At 42.0% G+C, this 24,099-nt stretch overlaps 1 protein-coding gene across 1 annotated transcript in view; it reads right to left on the bottom strand.

Annotated features, from left to right (window-relative positions):
- The window catches only part of LOC127571338 (metabotropic glutamate receptor 7-like), a 547,846-nt gene that overhangs the window by 260,096 nt on the left and 263,651 nt on the right, over nucleotides 1-24,099 (bottom strand). Inside the window, exon 4 of the mRNA XM_052017627.1 lies at nucleotides 20,025-20,179. Within this exon, the coding sequence (XP_051873587.1) occupies nucleotides 20,025-20,179 (155 nt within the window). The remainder of the gene's footprint in view (nucleotides 1-20,024; nucleotides 20,180-24,099) is intronic.

The following is a 24,099-nucleotide window of genomic DNA, read 5'->3' as shown; positions in this document are numbered from 1 at the left end:
CAGGTCAGGCAGTATCTAAAGAAAGAGAAAGAAAGTTCATGTTTTAGATCAAAAACCCTTCAACAGAAGTGAAAAAGTGAGAAAACTTTATTTTCCTCATTGTTTTTTTTAATTTCAGAATTTCAATCTTTGATATTTAATCTGTTTTCCTCACCATCGTTGCTGCCTGACCTTCTTGGGTGCTTCCTACATTTTCTGCTTTTATTTCAGATTTCCAGCATCTGCAGGCTTTTTTTTATTACTTTCAATTCCTTGATTTCACAGTCAGCCAAACACTGCCTTGATGTCAAGATTTCCTTTTGAACAGCTGTAACAAAGCTCCTTGAGCCCACATTCTGGCACTTAAATATATAACTTCTGTGCTGTGGATTAAATACGTCTAATTTTTTGGAATATTTTTTAAAGTTGATTTATTCATAGTAAACACATTTACAACATTGTGTTCATCTTATGATATCATGCAATAAAGTTTTAGTTACAGAAATTAAAGTCATCATAATTCTGTTATTCCGATGGCAATGATTTACTCATCTTGACAGTGTGCGGTAACTGAATCAGTAAATCTCACCTTTACAACCAAATCCATTCTGTGCACTTATTCCTTCCAGCCCTAGAATTCCCAGGCAGTTAAGATGAAGCTATTGGCACCATTACTTTCAAGAATGTACACTCCACCACTGAAAATAGATATAATCAATAACAAAAAAGGGCACCCTGAAATTCAGGAGTTTGGTGTGCATTAGGTGATAGCACTGTATTACCAGTAATATATTAAAGGACACTTCATTACTTGTTCCATTAGTTCTGGATAAACTATAGCACTGAAAGTCACTTCAGTGTTTAAGATGAAAGAGAAGAATAAATATCCTTCAGTACATTGGAAATGTACCAGTTTTACAGTAATTTTAACAAGTTCCCCAGAACCTCTGAAAGGAAGGCTAAAAGAACTGTCCATAAAGAGAGGTCCACCATCCCGATGAATGCAAACTTTAACATAAAGGTAAAAGAGAATTTTGGGAAATATTTCTGTTTCCCAGTCACCCTATTTGTAATTAGTCTCCAGCACAAAGGTTAGCCCGATGGTAATAATAGCATTTATGTAATTGAAAGAAAGAATGTGTGTTGATACATCACCCGTCACAACCCACGGTCAACTCAAATATCTTCGTGTGTGAGAGGTGTAAGCAGGAACAGCAGAATCCTTATATCCACTGCTTCCAAACAAAAAGGGGGATCGTGACTATGATCTGAAGTGGGAGAACTCAGTTGAGTCTGGAAGTCTGTAAAATGTCTGGTACTAAGCTGAACCACTGCTCCTCAAGCTAGCATTGAGCTTTATTGAAACAGCGTAGAGACCAAAGACAGCAAGGTCATGAATCGGAGAATTAAAATAAATCTGGTGGCACAGGGTCACGCTCCAGGATCAAATGGAAATGTTTGCAAAGCAGTCAACCAGTCCTCCCTTGGTCTCCCAATGTAAAGGAGGTCGTATTGTGAACAGCGAATATAATATAAAGAATGAATGCAGCTTACTGTTTCACCTTGAAGTCCCTGGACACAGTAGAGAAAGAGGTAGATATAAGAGCAGGTGCTGCATTTCAAGAACAGGAATGTGCTTTGGAAAGAGAAGGAAGTGTTGATGGTGATTGAGGAGTGCCTGGTTGTCACAGGGAAAATGGTTTCTCTGGAAATGGGAAAGGAGAGGGAAAGAGGAAGTTTAAATAAAGCACCAATATGGAAGCGGCTAAAATGGCAGAGAATAATTAATTGAGTGTAGAAACTGGGGGATGCAAAGGGAGAACAAGGGGAATCCTATTAATGCTTTGTGAAGTAGTGGGGGAAGAGTGTGGGAAATAAGAGAATACACCAATGGCAAAGAAGGAGAAATCCTCATGATCTCTGGGTTGAAATAAGGTATTGTCAAAAGAAATACAACAGAGTCAAAGAGACTGGTTGATTAGAATAGTTCTCAGGAAGCAGGGTGAGAGAATATGTAATGAGGGCTCTGTGGAAGAGTCAATGAGGTAGAGTGGACATAGTTTGAAGGCCCGGCTCTAGAAATTAAGTTAGCTAGTTCGAGAGAGGGTTGGGGGTGGGGTGGGGTGGGTGGTAAGGAAAGAAGTAAGGGAAGAACTAGAAATAGATCAATCATAAGGATAGAAGCTGCAAGTGTAACCAACGGGATTTTCCAGCAGGATACAAGAAAGTAGGAAGAGGGAAGCATTGTGAGAAAAAAGGCACAGATGCAAACTTCTCAGTTGCAAGGGAAATAACTGAGCCACAGCTGAGAACTAGAGGGATAAAGAGCCACTGATATTGTGTATAAATGTACATATGCTGCCGTGAAGCAGTTTAATGGAGGAACTGCGTGAAAAAAGGCTCAACATATGGCTGAAAGACTGGCTTGATCAAACATCTTTTATATAGACGTAACGATGGTACGACAGAGAGGGTATAGATTTTGGTCAATATATTCTTGAGTCGGAAAAATAAGAGCTAGAAATCCCATTTCTGTTGCATTCCTGCTAAAACTACCAACAGGGGGAATTTGTTCTGCCTCCTGTGAGAAAATGCAAGTTTAAAACTCACTTTCTATTACTGCATGGTGCCAGGTTCTCCATCAAATACTCTCATGTGGTTCCAAGCATAACTCATGCCTTGTTCAGGGAGGATGAACGTGAGGTAGGAAGGTCTGTAAGAGATTTCAGAACAGGGACATGGGCAAGTAGTAATGGGGCTTTCATCCGAGGAGAAAGAAGAAAGCAATGTAACTCTAAGATGTATCTTTTAATGTCTGGATTGTCAATGACATCAGCATGATGTGCTGGTTGATTGACAGCTCACTTTTTCACTGTCGAATGGCACCAAGAGTTGGAATGAAACGTAAAAATAGGTAGCACTGAGCTAATAATTTTTGTATTGCAGTGTATTCTCCATAAAAAAAAAGCTTAATGTTTCACTTGTCAAGAAGCACTATGGTCAAAAACATGAGAAAGGGTTAAAAACAGAAACTCAGAATCCAGTTTTAATTAAAAAAACAAGCTCAGTCTTGTCATGATTAATGAAGTTATTGACTTAGCTCTCTGACTCCCAAACAGAAGTCACAAGTTCAAGATCCGGATGACTTCCAATGTAGCATTGCTGTAGATGAGTGATTTTCAGCAGCTTGGAAGCTCAGCACTGGAGATTCACATCTCACCGTCAAGGCAAGGAAACAGTGATCGAAGATGCATTTGCTGTTGAACTTATTTTCTGAGGCTCTGAAGACATTTTTTAAATAAACCTGAAAGAACTTTTTTCTACATGCAGTCAGTGATTCTGACAAATAGTTTCCCATATATTTCGTGAATAACATAAGTCCGGAGTAAACTTAATGAGGCACGTCATTTCCTTTTCATCAAAATGAAAACACACAAGGTCATTTTTGCCTAGTCTAATGGGCCACATTATTTTCTTTAACTATACTGGACATGCTGCTCCAAGTTAAACATTCACCCTGTCCCTATTAGCTGTAACACTGACAGAGGCAATTCTCCAAGGTCTGCTATTTTCCCTCTGAAAAATCTGCTGCCTGGTCCCTTCTCCCCATAAAATGTTTTCTTTCATTGTTACAGTTTTTCAAATTCTCTCCCCTTCCCAGATATGTATTCTGCTTCTATCATTGTCTGTGATTGGCCATTACACATTCTGACAACACTTTGTGGAAAACGAAATTCCCCAATGAACCCTATCATTTGTTTTTTGATCTTAAATGTATAGTGCATAATCTATTTACCACTGTTGGATACAACTTTATTATCATTATTATTTAATAAGATAATATGTTGGGCCCATATCCCTCTATACCTTTCTTATCCATGTACCTGTTCAAATTTATTTTAACAAAATAAACTTTATTCATAATAAAAGAAATTATATACAATAATAAACAGTTCAAAACTTTACATTCGTGTACAGTTCCATTCTTAGTGTTACTTTTTATATATAAAAAACACAGCACCGGTGCCACCCGTGTGGCTTCCTGGGGTGATACCCCAATCCCGTATTTACAATAATTCAGGGGCTTCCTCGCCTGACCCCACCCCTCCCTCTCCTGTGGCAGAAGAATGCTAAACTGTAGTCCTTCCCCACCGAGCCCTTGTGTTGGCTGCACCCAGCTTCAGTACGTCCCTCAGCACGTACTCCTGCAGCCTGGAATGTGCCAGTCATGCAGTCATGAACCTGTTCAAATGTCTTTTAAATGTTCTAATTGTACCCGCTTCTACCACTTCCTCTGGCAGCTCACTCCATACATCTTTCCCCTTTCACCTTAAACTTATGCCGGTTAGTTTTAGGCTTCCCTACCCTAGGAAAAAGACTACGATCTTCCATCTTATCCATGCCCTTCATGATTTTATACATCTCTATAAGGTCACTCCTCAGCCTCCTTTGCACCAGGAAAACATTCCCAGCCTATCCAGGCTCTCCTTGTAACTCAAGCCGCCCAATCCAGGCAACATCCATATGAATTTTTTCTGTACCCACTCTCGCTTAATCACATCCTTCCTATAGCATGGCAACTGGAACTACACAAAATATTCCAAGTGCGGTCTCACCAATGTCTTGTATAGTTATAATGTGATGTCACAACTCTTGCATCCAGTGTCCTGATCAATAAAGGCAAGCGTGCCCAACGCCTTCTCTGCCACTCTGTCTACCTTTGTCACCACTTTCAGGAAACTATGTACCTGTGCCCCTAGGTCTCTCTATTCTATAACACTACCCAGGGCTCTGTCATTCCCAAATGCAGGTGGATTCCATCTCCCAGCATCCCCTCCAGTAACTTTCCCACCACTGATGTTAGATTCACCAGCTTGTAGTTCCCTGGCTTGTCCGTGCAGCCCTTCTCAAATAAAGGTACAACATTAGCTACCCTCCAGTCTTCTGGTACTTCACCTGTTGCCAACAAAGATACAAAAATTCTCTGCCATGCCCCAGCAATTTCTTCCCTTGCTTCCCATAACATCCTGGGATACACCTGGTCAGGTCCTGGGGATTTATCCACTTTTATGTGCTTCAAGACCTCTAACACCTCCACTTTCATATTGCCAATACGTCTCAGGTCATCACTGTTCTCTTCCCTGAACTTACTAGCTTCCATGACCTTCTCCATGGTAAATACAGATGAGAACTATTCATTTAAGACCTTGACTATCTCCCGTGACTACATTCATAGATGACCAAGAAAACCTTAAGAAAACCTATTCTCTCCCTAGTTACCTTTTGCTCTTGATATACTTTCCTTTTAACAGAAGCATCTGATCCTGGGTACAATCTTTGAGAGTCTCTTTTGCCCCTTCACTATCTTTCACAGTTTCCCAGCAAAGGAAACCTTTACACTGAAGCGAATAGTTGAAAGACACCTTTTCACTTTTACTCCATGCCACTTCCGATTCAACTATCTAGTCGGCATGGACACAGTGGACTGAAAGGCCTGCTTCTGTGCTGCATGTTTCTACAACTTGATTTTAGTATCCTTGCATCCACCTCAAGAAAATGTATCAGCAGAAACTGGGGAAATATTCACCTCCTCTCAAGGCTGGATGATGACCTATAACAGTGGAAAACAAAACAAAACACTGTCTTTGTAAATGACAAGTTTCCAAGCAGGTACTGTACTGTACAGACTGCTTGTCACTGTTATTTTTCTCATTGAGCTGGTTGACTATTCAGCTTATTCATTCAGCTTTTCTCTCCCACATGAAATGATCCCACATTGCCTTATTTACAAAGGTGTCCAACCCATGCTGAGCGCAAAGTAAATGTGATGATAATTTACAACAGCAATGTTGAAAAATGGACCCCACATCACCACATATTGTTGCAAACACAAACCCTGGACAAAATAGTTTCCAGTTAGCTCTGAGAGATTCCTGCTTTAATTTTTAGTTTATTTTGCCTTCTTGCTCCCTTCTATTGTTGAGACTGCCAGTTGCACCAGGCACCCTCCAACAGTTTAACTTGTTTTGTGTTAACCTTAATATCGTACTATTAAGGTTAACACAAAAACAGGACTTGTTTGTCAAGGCATCACAGCTAAGGCAGGCCTTGCCCTCAGCCAATCCTCAAGGATAAAAGACTTTCCTAAAGCCGTGATGTTGAGGTCATCTGCAGCATACACAAATAGGGCAGGTTGAATGCGCAAAGAACATCATGATAACTCTCAGGAAACTAGGAGTTACGGGCCAGCAAGTCAGAAATTTATCACAACAAATAATATCTGACATGTCCTCAGTTCTCTCTGCAAGGTCAAAAGCCAATCATCAGGATGCAGAGGTAACGTGTACAAGCACATCCCATGAGCCGATCGTCTCTTCAACCAGATGCTGTTGTATGTGTTTGACAAGTTGTGACTTCACACCTGATTTAATAATCTCTCTTGAATTGGCTGTGTGTGCTGCTAGCCAGATGCAGCATGTTTAATATTGCAGATCTGTACTCATGTCTGCATCTCTGTGTTTGCCCTTGCAAGTGACTATAAAATGGATGTCAAAATACAACGTAGGGATCCCATACACAGATGCCAACATTTTGCAGTTGCAAGAATAGGAGGCCCTTGAGATCATCAAGATGATATTCTTGGTGTCACAACCCATGTCTTTTGATTTGTGTTGTCTGCCAGCAGACATGTTTCACTATTTAGCAGCCATTTTTACTTTGCTTACCTTACTTCTACAGGAGTCACTGGAGAATTCTGTCAGTAAGTGTGTTGCATTTATATTATACAAAAGAATACTGATTACAGTACAATGGGAAAACCTCAATATTTGGAGCAGGATTCATCTACTATCAGAGAGTCGGTGACCCTGGGGATCAGAACATACTTGTTCACTTAGTTCCTAATGTGGAGTCAAGGGAACAATAACTTTTGAACACCTTTACATTCTTCCAGTGGAATTGCAACAGTCTGCTTACACTGTACTCAAACCTAATTCATTCTTTCCTTGTAAGTAAATCATTGTCTATTCTGTTTCTCCTTCAGGGTCACATACACTGGAATGTTGCACACTGATTAAAAGTGTGAACAGTGCATGTACTCCCTGGTCACATTCATGTTTCCTTAGCATGTCACAGTGATCCAAGATCTTAATTCTCCCACAAAAGAAGGGCAGGGGGGTGGGAAGGGGCAGCTTTCCTACCATTCCTGCATGGAATGGTTTTACTTGAATCAGACAAGATATGCATGACCACACTGGTTCCTCAAACCCAACACCAGCTTCTGACAACCAGGCTCATTTGTACACATAATGCCTACAATACCACCATCCACTGGAAGAAAGTGAACATCTTATGCTTATGGTCCTTGGCTAGCACCCCAGAAGTCTGGAGTTCAAATCCCAGCAAGGTGAGTTGGCATCAGTCAGCCGCTGACCTGATTCATTAATGCTCCATCCTTACTCAGTCTGCTCCACACCCAGCTATCAAAGCTAACTCATACACTGACATGAAACCAAGGAACACCAGCACCCTCCTGACACCACAAGCAACATCTGATACAGATGGCTATGTAAAGATATTACAACAGAGGGCCAAACATTTGGTCAGTGATATAATTTTTAAGGCGCATTTTAAAAGTAAAGAAAAGCTGAGATGCAGCAAGGATGAAAGAGAGAATTCCAGAGATTAGGGTCCAGTCAACTCCAAATACAGTTGCCTATGACTAAAGCTACTGAAAGCGGAGGGGACAGGGATGCAGGAGCAGAATTGGAGCTCTACAGAGATCTGGAAGAGAAGTAGGACTGGTGGAGGCTACTTTGACATAAATGGACAAAGTCATGGAGAGATTCAAAAACAACTTTGTGAATATTAAAACTGAACCTTAACGTATTGGGAGGCCTTTTGGTCAATAAGTTTGGGGAAATGGCTGAACAAGACTTAATGCGTTTTGGAAGATGAGCTGCAGAGTTTTGAATGAATTCCGATTTACATATGGGGAAAATAGGAGTCATGCCAATGCATTGAAATTGTCAAAATGAAAGCCTTAGGGTTTCATTTGAACCTGTTAACTATATCTTTTCTGCTTAATTCTGGAATTTCTGACATGAGTCTACAGTAGCAGAACAAAGAACCGTGTATAATTTGGTCTCCAAACCAAAGAAATGATGTTCTTGCCCCGAAGCTATTGCAACCTCAATTCACAAAATGATTCCTGGGATAAGGATTCTTCCCCCAGAAGAGTGATTGAATGAGATGGGACAACACTCTGTGGAGTTTAGATGAATGGGAAGTAAGCACAACAAAAGTTACAAGAATCTGAAAAGCTTAGACAGGATAAATGCTGAGACATTGTTTCCTCTGACTGGAGTATATAGAACTGGAGGCCATAACCTTAAGATAATGGGGTTTGCCGTTAGTTCTGGGATGAGGAGGAAATGCTTTACTCTGAGGCTATGAACTTTGGAATTCACTTTCCCAGAGGACAATGGATCCTCAAATACTTCAAGACTGAGGATAGATTTTGAGAAACCAAGGTAACTGAGAGTTACAGGAAACAGATGGAACTGTCAAATCAAAATCATCAGCCATAACCTCATTTTCATTGTAATCCCAGTCTGCTCTGCCTCACTCTAACATCAGCAGATCCAAGTTCTATGATCACAACATGAACCAAAGGAGGCATCACTGGTATCAGTTCAGCTTCCAGTCCAGTACCCACCACAAACAGACAACTACAGAAGACTGGATCAACCCAGGCATGAAATAATGGGTGTCACTTGACAAAACATCAGAAAACTTGGCTTCTCTGTGTGACACTGATTATCTGAGATATCTGAACAATACCAGGGTAAATGCTCAAACGTTTGATAAAGAAAGTCAAATGACACTGTTCTCTTCAGCTAGACGTCTACACCGTCAAGGTGAAAAGGTGGTCACAGCACAGACCAGACCTGACAGGCATAATCATTGGAGAGTGAAATGACACACAAGAGATTTCACTGATAGAATAAAGAGGGATACAAATATTTGATTCAATTCAGAGCAGACCTGGGGGACATCACTTCAGTTTTTGTAACATGTTCCTCAGAAAACTCCGGACTCTGCGACAACATATCCTGAATTTAAAACAATCTGAATTCTCTGCAATATATTACAGATGACAGCAAATCGTCAGCACTCAAAGTCCTGAAATGGAAATCATTTCAACTAAAGCAACAATAAACCCAGCCCTGAACCCGTTTCCAAACAACAGCCAATTTTTGTTTAAGAGACAGTACTCCACAAGTTATAAATTTACCACTTTTGATATTGGTAATAACTTTCATTTAATTATGCATACAAGATTTCTTTTAACATTGTTATAAAAATATAATGCAGTTGATCATCAAGTTGACTTTTATGCTTTTGGTATGACTCGGTCTGGTTGAACAATTTGAAGCCTGATCACAGATATAATTTTAAACATCTCCAGTCCTTTGAAATCCTCCAGTGGAGTCAAAGTAACCACCATTTTGTGTTGTATGTCATGTCTTGTTTGAAACCTCTGCTGGTATATTGGGATTAGATAAACTTAAATGTAAAGTCTCCACCATGATATAAGATAATTTATTTTCCATTAGAAGTCTCTTAACTAAATGTAGATGCAGACAGATTGGGCTAGTGAATGTCCCTTGATATCCTCATTAAATGCATTCATCAAATGGATACACCACATCAAATTATATTTATAAAGGATTTTTAATGTGGTAACACATCCCAAGGTGCTTCACAAATGCATTAAGCAGCAAAATATGACAGTTTCACAGCAGGGAGATAGAGCATAGAGAACATCTTAAACTAGGAAAGAGAAGTATAAAAATTCAGGGAGTAAAATAAAGAGTTGGGCCTTTGATTACTGAAGAGTCGTGATTAAATTGGGAACGCACAAAAGGCCAGAAATGGAGCAGCAAAAGCAACTAAAAAAGTTGCATTAAATTAGAGAGGAATTAAACTGCAAACAATTTCCTACAGTTCTTCGAGTGTATAGAAAGCAGAGTTAATGAGGGTGAACCTGTGCATTTTGATTTCCAAAAGGCATTTCAAAAGGTACGACATAAAGACTGGGGCAAAAGGTAACAGGTCACAGTATTGGGATAAGTGTGTTAACATGGATTGAAAACTGGCAATCGTGCAGAAAACAGAGAGTTAGAATAAATGAGTCTTTTTCAGCCTGGAAGGATGTAACAAGTGGTGTGCCCTAAGGATCCGTTCTTTGTCCTCAATTATTTACCATCTATATTAATGTTCTGGAAGAGGGACAGGTATTCAAGTTTGCTGATGGCACAAAAATAGGTGGGATGGCATGATGCAACGCAGATATTTGAACTCTGCAACAGGACATAGATCGGTTGAGTAGCTGCGCCAAAACATGGCAAGTGGTATTTAAATTAGACAATGTAAGATCATGCACTTCAGTAGGAGAAATTGAAAAGGCAGATTACTATCTAAATGGAAAGATACTGCAAATGAGTGAAGTACAGAGAGATCTAGGAGTTCTTGTGTATGAGTCATAAAAAAGTTACCAGGCAAGTACAGCAAGTAATTCAGAAGACAAATAGTATATTAGCCATTATTGCAAATGGGTTAGAGTTTAGGAATAGAGAAATATTGTTACAATTGTACAGGATACCATGAGGCCACACCTGGAATAATGTGCACAGATTGGTCCCCATATTTAAATAAAGAATATGCTAGTATTGAAGGCAGAGATTCACTGAGGTTAATTCCTGGGTTTAGAGGGTTGCCGATCATGTATCACGAGTGGCTAAAGAAACTGGATCTATTTTGAAGCTTAAAATAATCACGAGTGATCTTTCTGAAATACATAAATCCTCAGATGGCATGACATGGTAGATGCCAACATCTTTCCATGAGTGGGAGAATATTGAATGAGAGGTCATAGATACAAGGGGGCAGTCATATAAAACTGAAATGCATTGGAACTTCTCACAGAGGATACCCCAGAGTGTTCTGGATGCCAAATTATTGGAGATGTTTAAAGAGGAAGTAGATAATTGTCTGAAAGATCAAGGGTTATGGGGAATTGGCACAGAAAACTTTAGTAAGACACTTGACAAGGTCCCTCATAGTAGGCTGATCCAGATGATTGAGATGCATGGGATACATGGTCACTTGACAGATGGGATTCAAAATTGGCTTGACCATAGGAGACAGAGGGTACTGGTGGAGGTATATTATTCTGAATGGAGGTATGTGACCAGTGGTATTCCACAGGGATCAACGTTGTGATCTCTTTTGTATATATATTTATATATGTCAAAGGGTACAGCAGGATATTGATCTGTTGCAGATGTGGATGGAGAAATGGCAGATGGAGTTTAATCTGGGCAAGTGTGAAGTGTTGCATTTTAGGAGATCAAATGTAAGGGAAAAGTATTCAGTAAGTGGCAGGACCCTTAGGAGCACTGATGTATCAAGGGATCTTGGGATCCAAGGCCATGGCTCCCTTAAAGTGGCAACACAAGTGGATAGGGTGGTGAGAAAGGTGTGTGGCATGCTTGCCTTCAACGGTTGGGGCATTGAGTATAAGGGTCAGGAAGTCATGCTGCAGCTGTATAAAACTTTGGTTAGGTCGCACTTGGGGTGTTGTGTGCAGCTGTTGTCACCACATTACAGGAAGGATGCGAAGGCTTTGGAGAGGGTGCAGAAGAGATATACCATGTTGCTGCCTGAATTAGAGAGTTTCAGCTATAAAGATGGGTTGGACAAATTTGGATTGTTTTCTCCAGAGACTGAGGGGAGACCTGATAGAGGTTTATAAAATTATGAGAGGCATTGATAGGGTATATAGAGTCTTCTTCCCCTGTGTAGAAATGTCAAATACTGGAGGACATAGCTTGAGGATGAGAAGGGATAAGTTTAAAGGAAATGTGCGGAGTAAGTTTTTGTACACAGAGAGTGTGCGACGTTATGCACAAGTTCACTAAGCAACTGCACTCATGGGCCAGAAATGTTGCAGGGCAGAGGAATTCTCTGCCAGTACCAGGTGCTATTAGAAGCATTATCTAAAGCCAGGAACTGTCAGAAGGGTATGTGAAATGTGGCTTTTGTAAGTGGAATGATCTTGTGAAAAGAAAATTGTTATGCTCATTCCTGGAACACAGGCACTCAACCTGAGGCAGATGGGTTGATGTGGAAATTGGCTGCATTAGGACACTCTATCCTTGAGTATATAGTACATGCTACCCAGTATACAAAGGACATACTTAAACTGAGCCATACTTATGTATTTACTATAATTAATGAACTCTAAACAGATCTCCTTACTTTTAGGAGTCATTTCTAAACTCATCTTGACAAACATCCAATACTTGAATATCTTTAATCTGTGAGGAGCTCTCATCCTGCCACTAATGGTGGGACAAAGGGAAATGAATGAGGCTGATGGGAACTAGTCATAGTGAGATAGAAGAGAAACAAAGGACTGCAGATGCTGGAATCTAGATGAAAAACACGATGATGCTGGAGAAACTCAGCAGGCCAGGCAGCAACCAAGTCTGCACTGAATATCAAGTACCCATTTACAGTAAACCTATATTAATCCCATTTTTTAAAAACTTGGATTAACTGTCCCCTACCTTGATTATACCATTGACCTACACACGAGGAGCAATTTACAGTCACCAATTAGCCTTCCAACCTACACACCTTTGCAACATGGGAGGAAACCGGAGCACCCAGAGAAACTGAAGCAGTCACAGAGAGAACATGCAAACTCCATACGGACAGAACCTGAGGTCAGGTTTGAACCTGGTATCAGGTGCTGTGAGGCAGCAGCTTTACAAATCTGTGCTGCCCAATTAAATCAAACTCAATGTGCAACCTGCCAGAGGAGCAATTGATTCGAAAGGAAGATTCAGACCTGACTGATAAATCTACACACAGGCAGACAGAGAGACAAGAATAATGGGCAATGCAAGAAATATGATGAAACATCAAAATACATCTAAGGTGTTACTGATTATTCTTTCCCGAGGGTGGTCTGGAACCAGTGTGCAAAGTGCTGGTGTCTTTTCACCAAGTAGAAGAGGTCTCACATTTTCTCAGCCTTAGCAACACATCCATTGTACGTTAGATTTTCCATCACTATTGAGTCAGGTGTTATGGAGGTTTTCACCAACAGAAATAGGCCAGCTTTAGTCTCATCATTTCAGAAAACCATAGAGCTTTTCCTGCACGGTAGGAGGCCAGTTGGCACATCAAGTCCATGTTAGCTCTCAGTAGAGGAATACTGATAGCTCCCTTCCCTAGAGCATTCCAAAACATTTTACCTCAAGTGCCTATCAATTCCTCTTAAAAGCCCTGATTAATTCTGCTTCCACTAACCTTACAGGCAGTGAGTTCCAGATCTTTTTCCTCACATCCTTTTGTGCCTTTCTAAATTTTAAATCTATGTCTGGTCCTCGAATCATCCACCAATGAGAATATATTTCCCCTATTTACCCTGTCTAAAGCCATCATGATATTGTCCACCCCTACTCAAACTCCTCACCTTTTGCAAGGAGAACAACCTCAGCCTCAGCAGACTAACCCGACAGCTGAAATCCCTCAGCCTTACCACCATCCTACTAAATTTTTTCCTACCCTGTACAGGACCTTCATAAACTTCCGAAAGTCTGGTCACCAGGACAGGATGACATCTGTGTGTCCTTCTGCGTTACATTTGCTCCACAACATCATACATCCTGACCTAGGATACTAACTAAAGCTGGACCAAGAGCTTCAAAAAGATTAACAGGCCAGAAAAAAAACCCTTTCAACTTAAGAATAACTGTAATTATGAAAAAAAACAAGTGATATGGTAAGGTCCAGTATTAAGATTGCACTAACGAGAGGAACAGTGCTTCTCCAGTCTAGTAAGACCACCCCGTTCTGGCCTTCAGCCCATGCTGGATCTTTTCATCTCTAACTGCCAATGGGACATTAATCAGCTTGACTTTACCACTCCCCTCACTTATTCCAACCTCACCCCCTCTGAAAACACTGCCCTCCAATCTCTCTGTACTAATCCTAACCTCACCATCAAACCCGCAGACAAGGGCGGTGCTTTTGTAGTCTGGTGACTGACCTTTATCTTGCCGAGGCCGGGCATCAACTCTCGGACACCTCCTCTTACTTACCCCTCAACCAGGACCCCACCAAGGAGCCATTGTCTCCCGCACCATCACCCACCACATCAGCTCTGGAGATCTCCCATCTACAGTCTCCTACCTCATAGTTTCCCTACCCCATACTGCCCAGTTCTACCTCCAACCCAAGATCCACAAACATAACTGCCAAGTAGGCCCCTTGTTTCTGCTTGTTCCTGCCCCACTGAACTCGTGTCCTCGTATCTTGACTCCATTTTGTCTCCTTGCTTCAGTCCCTTCCCACCTACGTCTGTGACACTTAGCATGACCTCCATCACTTCAACAACTTTCAGTTCCCCAGCACTGACCGCTTCATTTTTACTACAGACATGCAGTCCCTGTACACTTCCATCCCCCAACAAGAAGGCCCTAATACTCTCGGCTTCTTTCACGACAACAGACCCAACCAGTTCCCCTCCACCACCACCCTCCTCTGTCTGGCAGAACTGGTGGTCACCCTCAACAACTTCTCTTTCGGCTCTCCCACTTTCTCCAAACCAAAGGTGTAGCCATGGGTACTCGCATGGGCCCCAGCTTTGCCTCCCTCTTTGTCGGCTACATGGAACAGTCCATGTTCAAAGCCTACACCGGTGAAGCCCCCCAACTATCTCTCCACTACATTGACGACTGCATTGGGGCTGCTTCCTGCACCAGGCTGAGCTTGTCAATTGCATCAACTTTGCCTCCAACTTCCACCCTGCCCTTAGATTCAGTTGGTCCATCTCCGACACCTCTCTCCCCTTTAAGGATCTCTCTGTCCCCACCTCCGGAGACAGATTAACCACAGACATCTTTTACAAACCTACCGACTCCCACAAACCTACCTTGACTATACCTCTTCCTACCCTGTCACTTGCAAGGATGCCATCCCCTTCTCCCAGTTCCTGCGCCTCCACAGTATCTGTTCCCATGATCAGGCTTTCCTCTCCAGGACATCTGAGATGTCCTCCTTTTTCAAAAAATGGGGTTTCCCTTCCACCACCATCAATGCTGCCCTCACCTGCATCTCCTCCATTTCCCGCACATCTGCCCTCACCCCATCACTCCCCCACGGCCCTGACAGAACAGGGACAGGGTTCCTCTTGTCCTCACCTACCACCCCACGAGCCTCCACATCCAACACATCATTCTCCACAACTTCCAACATCCCCAACAAGATCCCACCACCAGGTGCATCTTTTCCTCCCCTCCCCGCTTTCTGCAGGGATCGCTCTCTCCGAAACTCCCTCGTCCACTTGTCTCTCCCCACCGATCACCCTCCCGGCACTTATTCCTGCAACCGTGCAAAGTGCTACACTTGTCCCTACACCTCCTCCCTCACCACCATTCAGGGCCCTAGACAGTCCTTCCAGGTGAGGCAGCGCTTCACCTGTGAGTCCAAGGGTGTCATTTATTAAATCTGGTGCAGCATCCTCTACATCGGTGAGACCCAACGCAGACTGGGCGACAGCTTCATCAAGCACCTTCGCTCCATCCGCTGCAACAGCTCGGATCTCCCGGTGGCCAGCCACTTCAATTCCACATCCTACTCCCATGTCTATCCATGGCCTCCTCTACTGCCACGTTGAAGCCAGACACAGGTTGGAGGAGCAACACCTCGTATTCCGCCTTGGTAGTCTCCAACTTGATGGCTTCAACATCTATTTCTCTAACTTCTGATAACCCCTCCCCACTCATTTTCCCTCTCCCCCCCCTCCTTTGTTTTCCTTCATTCCTGTGGCCCCCTCACCCTTTCTCTTTCCCCTCCCCTGCCCTCAAGATCTGCCCATCACCTCCCTCACATTCCCCACCTCCTTCCCTTAATTCCACAGTCTGCTGTCCTCCCCTGTCAGATTCCTTCTTCTTCAGCCCTTTGCCTCTTCCATCTATCACCTCCTAACTTCTCACATCACTCCCTTTCATCCCCCCTCCCCGACCTGCCTACATTCCCTCCTCACCTGGACTCACCTATCACCTGCCAGCTTGTGCTCCTCCCCGTCCCCCTATCTTCTTATTCTGGCTTCTGCCCTCTTCCTTTCCAGTCCTGATGAAGGGTCTCGACCTGAAACATTGACTATTTATTTCCGTCCATAGATGCTGACTGACCTGCTGAGTTCCTCCAGCACTTTGTATGTGTTGCTAATAAGACCAGTGCCTTTGGGTTGGTTCTACTGGCTCCAAACAGGCTGACCCACCCTCCATACCCAAATAAACTGGCCATCAACACAAGATGCAAACATGCCAACATTAGAAACAAAGGGGAACTGGACCTCTTGGTGGAGGTGAAGTCAGCAATGCATTAATAAGAAATGTGTGTGCATGTGTGTGCATTCAGCTAAGGTTGCAAAATGAAGTCAGCCAGTGCTCCTGCCTCTGTTCTTCCTCTGTCGGCAACCATCATCTCACTTGCAAACTTCTGACAATTCTGGTGAAGCTCAGCCAGTAACTTGAATGGTAAATACAGGTTTAGGATCCCTCTGCTGGTTACTCACATAATTGCATCATATAAACAAAACAGATTCAAGGTGATAATGTGGATCTGAGCCAAAAGAGCATTGCGCAAGAGAAAGCATATCTGCTAGCTGGTGGTGTTTTGGAAGATGATCTATATATCCAGATTTATTAAAAACTGCTTCACATCAGTATTTTGGAGGTCAGTTTACATGTTGAGATATCAGTTGTGAGGAACACAAATGTACAGCATAGAAACAGGTCCTTTGGCCCATCTACACACATCCCATTTGCCCGCATTAGGTCTGTATCCTGCTTGGCCTTGGCTATTTAAGTACCTGTCTAAATGTCTCCTCAAGATAGCGATTGTATCTGATTCCACCATCTGCTATGGCAGCCAGTTTCAGATGCCAACCACTCTCTGTGTAAAAATCTTCCCCCTCAGATCCACTTCAAAGCTCCTTCCGCTCACCTTAAACCTATGCAGGGTTTTTGATACCCCTGCCATGGGAAAAAAGATTTTAGCTGTCTACATTATCGATGCCTCTCTTAATCTTATATACTTGTATCCGGCTGTTGAAATTGAATTAGAACGTTCTACTATGAAAGTAGTAAAAATAGTTCAGAGAGCTGTGCTCCTGGTTACATTAATGCATCAACCACTTAATCAGGGGGAGTAACTGTATAAAAGGATGGGCCCATTATAAAATGACCTGCCTGCAACATTGCTGAAATGGTTGAGAATTTAAAGTCAGAGAGTCATACAGCACAGAATCAGATCTTTCAGTCAACTGTGGACCAACAAGCACCCATTTATACCAATCCAAAAATAAATCCCATTTTATTCTCCCCACAATCCCATCAACTACCCCACTCCCCTGACTCTATCCCTCCCCTACCAACCCTCACATCTAGGGGATGTTGGAGGAACCTGGAGCAGCCAGATGTAACCCATGCAGACATAGGGTGAATGTGCAAACTCCACACAGACAGCACCCGTGGTCAGGATTGAACCTGGGTCACTGGAGCTGTGAGGCAGTGGTATAACTCACTGCACCACTGTGTCATACAGGCATCAGTGAGCCAAACAGGGTTTTGCAGCAATTAAGAAGTTTTTCTGTCATCATTATTAAATTTTAAAAAATAATTTTGTTAGAGTCCAGGTTTTTCAGCTGAGTGTAAATTCCACAGCTGCCATGAATAAGAATTGTTTTTTTTCCCAATAACATTTTATCTTCTGCTCTAAACAGAAAGGAGTTTTAAAATTGGACCAAAGGCAATTCACTTCCATGTGATAAAGTGAAAGTTTACAATAAAACTGAACACGCTTCCCCTCCTTCAGGTTCCAGGCTCATTCAATCTGTAGAAATAAAACACCAATAAAAACAAAATGTTTTCTGCTCCAAGAGGATTGGTAACCAGAAGACACAGATATATGTTAACTGGCAGGAGGAGAGGACAAATGCTTTTACAAAGTGGATTGTAATGGTCCAGAATGCTCTTCCTGAACAGAAATGGAAGGAGGTTCAATAGTAGCTTTGGATAAAAGGGTGCCATGGGGAGTGCTCAGGGGAAAGTTGGGTCGAATTGATGAGCTACGGGGAAAAGGACTACTTGGATAGTTTGTTGAAATAACTGGTACAGTGACGATAATTCAAATAGCTCCTTTTTATTACTTAAATCTGTGTGACATGAATCAAACTAAAATCAATACAGATATGAAACAACATTACTACAAAGAAAAGGATTCCCAAAACTCTTCGCAACAAGGGAAAAGGATACTGGGCAAAGAGGAGTGAATAGCAAGGTAAGGAGGTGCCCTAGAGCAGGAACAAAGGTGTCAGGGCTGAAATGAAGATTTCCAGAGGGCATAGCAAAATGGTTGAGTAAAGAAACAATGTTCATGTGGCAGGAGTGAATGCTACACAGGGACATAAGGCAGAAGAAGATCATTAATACCAAATGAGAAGTCAGAATGTGATACATAGAGTAAATGCCAGTGATACGTGGGCAAGAATGGGGAGCACGATTGTTAAGTTCAATACATCTTATAAATACAAACAATGTTGAAATTATTTTATTAATGCACCTTAATCACTCACAGAAATTGTGAATTGCCATAGGTATGTTTTTAAGAATTATGCTTCCATCAAGTTCATGTGCTCATGCACATTATGCATGCTTTAGCAGTTGCTTTTTCGGTATTGTGGAACCTTAAAGCACAGCTGCAGGCCGTTTGACTGATCACACGTCTGGCAGCCATTTAAAGGAACTATCCAATCAGTGCAGTTCCACTGCTCCTTCCCCATTTTCTACAAATTTACCTTTGAGCCATTATCGTATTCTCTTTCAAATCTTGTTATTGAGCCTACTTCCACCATCCTTTCAGATGTACATTCTCTGTCACCTGAACCACCAGCAATGCGGCTCAGATTCATTCATGAAATTGCATTTACAGTCACTCCAAGTGCAAACAACCTAACAGACCATGAAAACAATTAGCAATCACACAATTCACCACAGTAATCATATAAAATTAAGGTATATATCATTATAACATTAACAGGACTCCTTTATAGATTAAAGTTATGATGTAGACATGTTCACAAACTAACCAGTTAGAACTTCAGAACTGTACGCCTGTAGCCTTCAGATGCGAATACAATTCCAGGCATATACCACAACTATGCCACTGTATTTAGATCTCAGGAAGGTAGGCCAAATCAAAATCTACTAAACTACCCATTTAATACAATTGAGCCATTGTTTAAGCTTGATGCAGGCAAATACAGTCTGATCATTGTTTGGAGGCTTCATAATAATACCATTGTATGAGTGGTTAATGAATCATTTCAATTTCTATCATGGATATGTCAAGCAACCAATCATAACACATAATATATTGCATAAACTTATCCCTCCTTCACTCCATTTGTACAAAAGTGCAAACACAGGAAATTGCATCACAGGGAATGATATCACTGTGATAGCAAAAGCACACGTTGGTTTTAATTCTGCTCACCCATGTTGAGGCTGCAGAGGGCAAAATCTGTTTCTGTGTATCCACAGTATATAACACTGCCTCCCTTTGGGGAAAATAGGCTTTCCCCAAGATCCATACTAAAAGAAAAAGATACTCTTCTGCCAGTATATCCAATGAACTGTGATGAATTCTGTCTGTGGTCCAAATCATGATCATTTAAATCAATTTCTGCAGAGACAGAATAAGTCAACCGGTGAGCCAAGTGGGACCAATGTGTGAGGAACAGCACTTGTAAATTAGGATGCTGGCAAAATCTTATTCCATAATAAAACATGCCACCTTTCCCATCTATACAAAGATTTCAATGGTTAAGATAGTGCTTTGCCTGCCCTTACAGAAGAGTTCAACTTGTAACAGCAATGGTTTGCAAGTTGCCAAGTTCTTACCTTCCACAGAGGCTCTTTTGGGCAGAATGGTCACTGCCCCCTCAGCCACTTCCCCGTGCTGTTTTACTGGAGAAGTCTTCGAGCCCCAGCTGTCGGAGCCGACCCAGATAAAATGGCCTGCTTTGTTTGCTCTTTTGGCAGCTGCAAGAACCTGCCTGCACAAAATAACCAATAGTTCCTTAGTCAGATGAGCTTGGGTTGAACACATCAAATGAAATGCTTAAATGGATATGAAGATTAATGAACTACAGAAACAGTGCTCTGTTCAATGGGCTAATCTGGTAGCTCTCCTGTTCTTACCCAAATGATGCCAGAATGAATTATTAGTCACCAGTTACCTGCAACATCTTGGTCAGTGACATGGGCAGATGACACTGGTAATTGGAATGAATGATTAATCAAAATTCTCAGAGAGTCATGGAGACATACAGCACAGAAACAGGCCCTTCGGCCCAATGAGTCTGCACCAACATTCTATCACCCATTTACACTAATCCTAAATAAATCCTTTTTTTTAAAATGTCACCCCACATTCTTATCAATTCCCCCCAGATTCTATCACCCACCTGCACACTAGGGGCAGTTTACAGTGGTCAGTTAACCTGCATGTCTCTGGGATGTGGGAGGAAACTGGAGCACCTGGAAGTAGATGATAATGTGGTAAATTGGATCAGCAAGTTTGTTGATGACACTAAGATTGGAGGTGTTGTGGACAGCGAGGAAGGCTTTCAAAGCTTGCGGAGGGATCTGGACCAACTGGAAAAATGGGCCAGAAAATGGCAGATCGAACTTAATGCAGACAAGTGTGAGGTGTTGCATTTTGGAAGGACAAATCAAGGTAGAACATACACAGTAAATGGTAGGGCACTGAGGAGTGCGGAGGAACAAAGGGATCTGGGAGTTCAGATACGTAATTCCCTGAGGTGGCGTCACAGGTAGACAGGATTGTAAAGAAGGCTTTTGGCATCCTGGCATTCATAAATCAAACTATTGAGTATAGGAGTTGGGATGTTATGGTGAGGTTGTATAAGACATTAGTGAGGCCAAATTTGGAGTACTGTGTGCAGTTCTGGTCACCTAACGATAGGAAGGATATCAGTAAGATTGAAAGAGAGCAGAGACTAGAATGTTGTCAGGTCTTCAGGAGTTGGGTTACAGGGAAAGATTGAACAGGTCAGGACTTTATTCCTTGGAGCGTAGAAGAATGAGGGGAGATTTGATAGAGGTTTACAAAATTATAGGGGTATATGAGGAGTTAATGCGAGTAGGCTCTTTCCACCTAGGTTAGGAGAGATAAGTATGAGAGGACGTGGCTTTAGGGTGAAAGGGGAAAGGTTTAGGGGGAACATTAGGGGGAACTTCTTCACTCAAAGAGTGATGGGAGTGTGGAACGGGCTACCATCTGATGTGGTAAATGCAGGGCTCACTCTTAAGTTTTAAGAATAAATTGGATAGATACATGGACGGGAGAGGTCTGGAGGGTTATGGACTGGGTGCAGGTAAATGGGTCTAGTGGAATAAAGTTTTGGCACAGACTAGAAGGGCCAAATGGCCTGTTTTCTGTGCTGTAGTGTTCTATGGTTCTATGGAAATCCACACAGTCACAGGGAGAACATGCAAACCCCACACAGACAGCACCCGAGGTCAGGACTGCACCCAGGTTTCTGGCACTGTAAGGCAGATGGTCTACCAGATGCACCACTGTGCCATCCCACCTTATTAAAGATGGCCTGATTTAGACCATCCAGGATCATTCATTGGAAGCACTGAGTTAATTTTTTTCCTTAATAACTTCTATTAAATGCAGAAGTACTGTCTTCTTGGTGTATGAGCCATTAACTATCAATCTTCTTCTCCACCTCAGATTTTTTGATAGATAACCAACTGTAGTCTCTGTCTTTAATGTCATAAGTTTTAACATGTGTGGAAGGTCCTTTGGTGGTCTGTTAATGGTGGAGCTAATTCTTTCTGGAAATTTTTTCAGTGTTCTAATAGGAAGTAACCTTTCTTGCATTTTGTTTCTTCAGGAGCAGAAATTTAAAGTCTATTCTCTTCTGAAGTAAACGCAAGTTTCAATTTATATTGTGGTTGGAAAGACCATTTCATGCTTGCTCCTGTGGGGGAGGGGAGAAATTACATAAGCCCCACTCCCCTTCATTTCCCTGTACCCTTCAACATATTCTGTCTCACACATGTCCATCAACTCCCTTTTGATTTTTTTTGCCATTAACTAACAGGAAAGGGTAATTCACAGTAACTCGTTAATCTCTCATGATGTCTTTAGAACGCGGGAAGAAACTGGAGCACCCGGGGGAAACCCACCTAATTGGTTAAAAAAAAAGAGGATGAAAAGAGAGCAGAGTGTTAACTTTATTGCGTGTAGAATTATGATTTTGAAATTTTCATTACTATACAACTGGGCTTAATATTGGAAGTGGGCAGCACAGTAACACTCCTGGTGGAGCTGCTACCTCCCACTCCAGGGACCTGGTTTGATCCTGACCTCCAGTGTTGACTGTACAAAGTTCATATGTTCTCCCTGTGACCAGGAGGGTTTATCCTGGGTGCTCCAATTTTCTCCCACATCCCAAAGACATGATAGTAGGTTATTTGGCCACTGTAAGTTATCCCTTAGTGTAGGTTAATGGCATAAAGAACCAAAGGGAAGTTGATGGGCATGTGGGAGACAGAATAAGGAAAGGGAGAATGGAACTGATGGGATTGCTTCTCTGGGAGCTGGCATGGACCTAATTGATCAAATGGCTTCTGCATGTTATCAGAAGAAAAAACAAGTTTCCAAGCTTAACCAGATCCAAATAAGAAACCAGAATATGGATAGCAGATAATAAAATCATAGGCTTCTAGTGTTCCAGCATGCATCACTAATACGGGAAGCTCTCCAGCAGTACCAGATACAGATGTACACAAAATTGGCAATCTCAGAATTAACCCCGTCAAGGCATGAGCTCTCATTCATTATGCTATTCTGTGCAAATAATTTACTCAACTTACAAATAGAATCAGCTCAATAAATTTCTGCTACTCCAAATACTCTCCCTAGTAACACTGATAAGAAGGTAAAACTCGAGGCTCTTATAAATAAATGCAGATCTACGGTTGACATATTTACACCCAGACACCTCCAGTGTCCCGATATAACGTTAATAAAAGGTTCTAGAATTTACACCACTGGAAGGTGTCATATATAGGTATAAAATCTTTAGATGTGATTATTTTAAGAACTAACCATATGGGAGCATTTATTAGCTTAAGCAGGTTGAGAGCATCATGCCTAACTTGGCACATTGCTCAACCCTGAAGTTAACAGCTGCCTATGCATTCACTCCATTATCAAGACCACACTTTTCATTTACTTTTTCATCCATGGATTGTGGACAATGCTGGCAAGGCCAGCAGATCTTATCCATCCCTAACTGCCCTTGGGAAGGTGGTGAACAGCTGCCTTCTTAAATTGCTACAGACCATGTGGTGAAGATATTCCCAGGGTGTGGGTAGGTAGGGATATCGAGGATTTCAGCTCACTGATGGTGAAATGAATAACTGGAAGAGCACTCATACAAGGACATTGAGAGTATTATATGACACAGCCTTAAGTAGAAAGATTTTGTGGAATCAGGAAATTTGGCTGCCAATTTGCAAATTGCAAGCTCCTTTAAACAACGTGATAATGAGAAGATAATCTCTTCCCCTAATATTGATTGAAGGATTGTACACTTCTCATAATTCTTATTCTTCTTTGTAATAGCATTATGGGATCTTTTACATTCAGCTAACAGTGCAGGATCTCAGTTTAATCCTTCACCTGAAATGCAGCCATCCATTCCTGTAGGAGTCTGGGTGCTCCACCAGAGGGTCAACCCGAGTCTCAGTCCCCATGTCTTTGAGATCCAGTACCTCCAGATTCAGAAGCAATGGTTCCACCAAGTATGCCATGGCTGACTCTCATAGCCATGAATTTATATGTAAAACGTTCAGGCTATTTCTCATTGAGATGGAGATTGTCAGTATTTGCATGGCTCAAACATTACTTCCCACTAAATAGTCCAAGCCTGGA

This window comes from Pristis pectinata, chromosome 6, assembly GCF_009764475.1.
Source record: "Pristis pectinata isolate sPriPec2 chromosome 6, sPriPec2.1.pri, whole genome shotgun sequence".
Lineage (NCBI taxonomy): Eukaryota > Metazoa > Chordata > Chondrichthyes > Rhinopristiformes > Pristidae > Pristis > Pristis pectinata.
The sequence above is the reverse complement of the archived record's forward strand: the minus strand, read 5'-3'. Positions and strand labels throughout refer to the sequence as shown.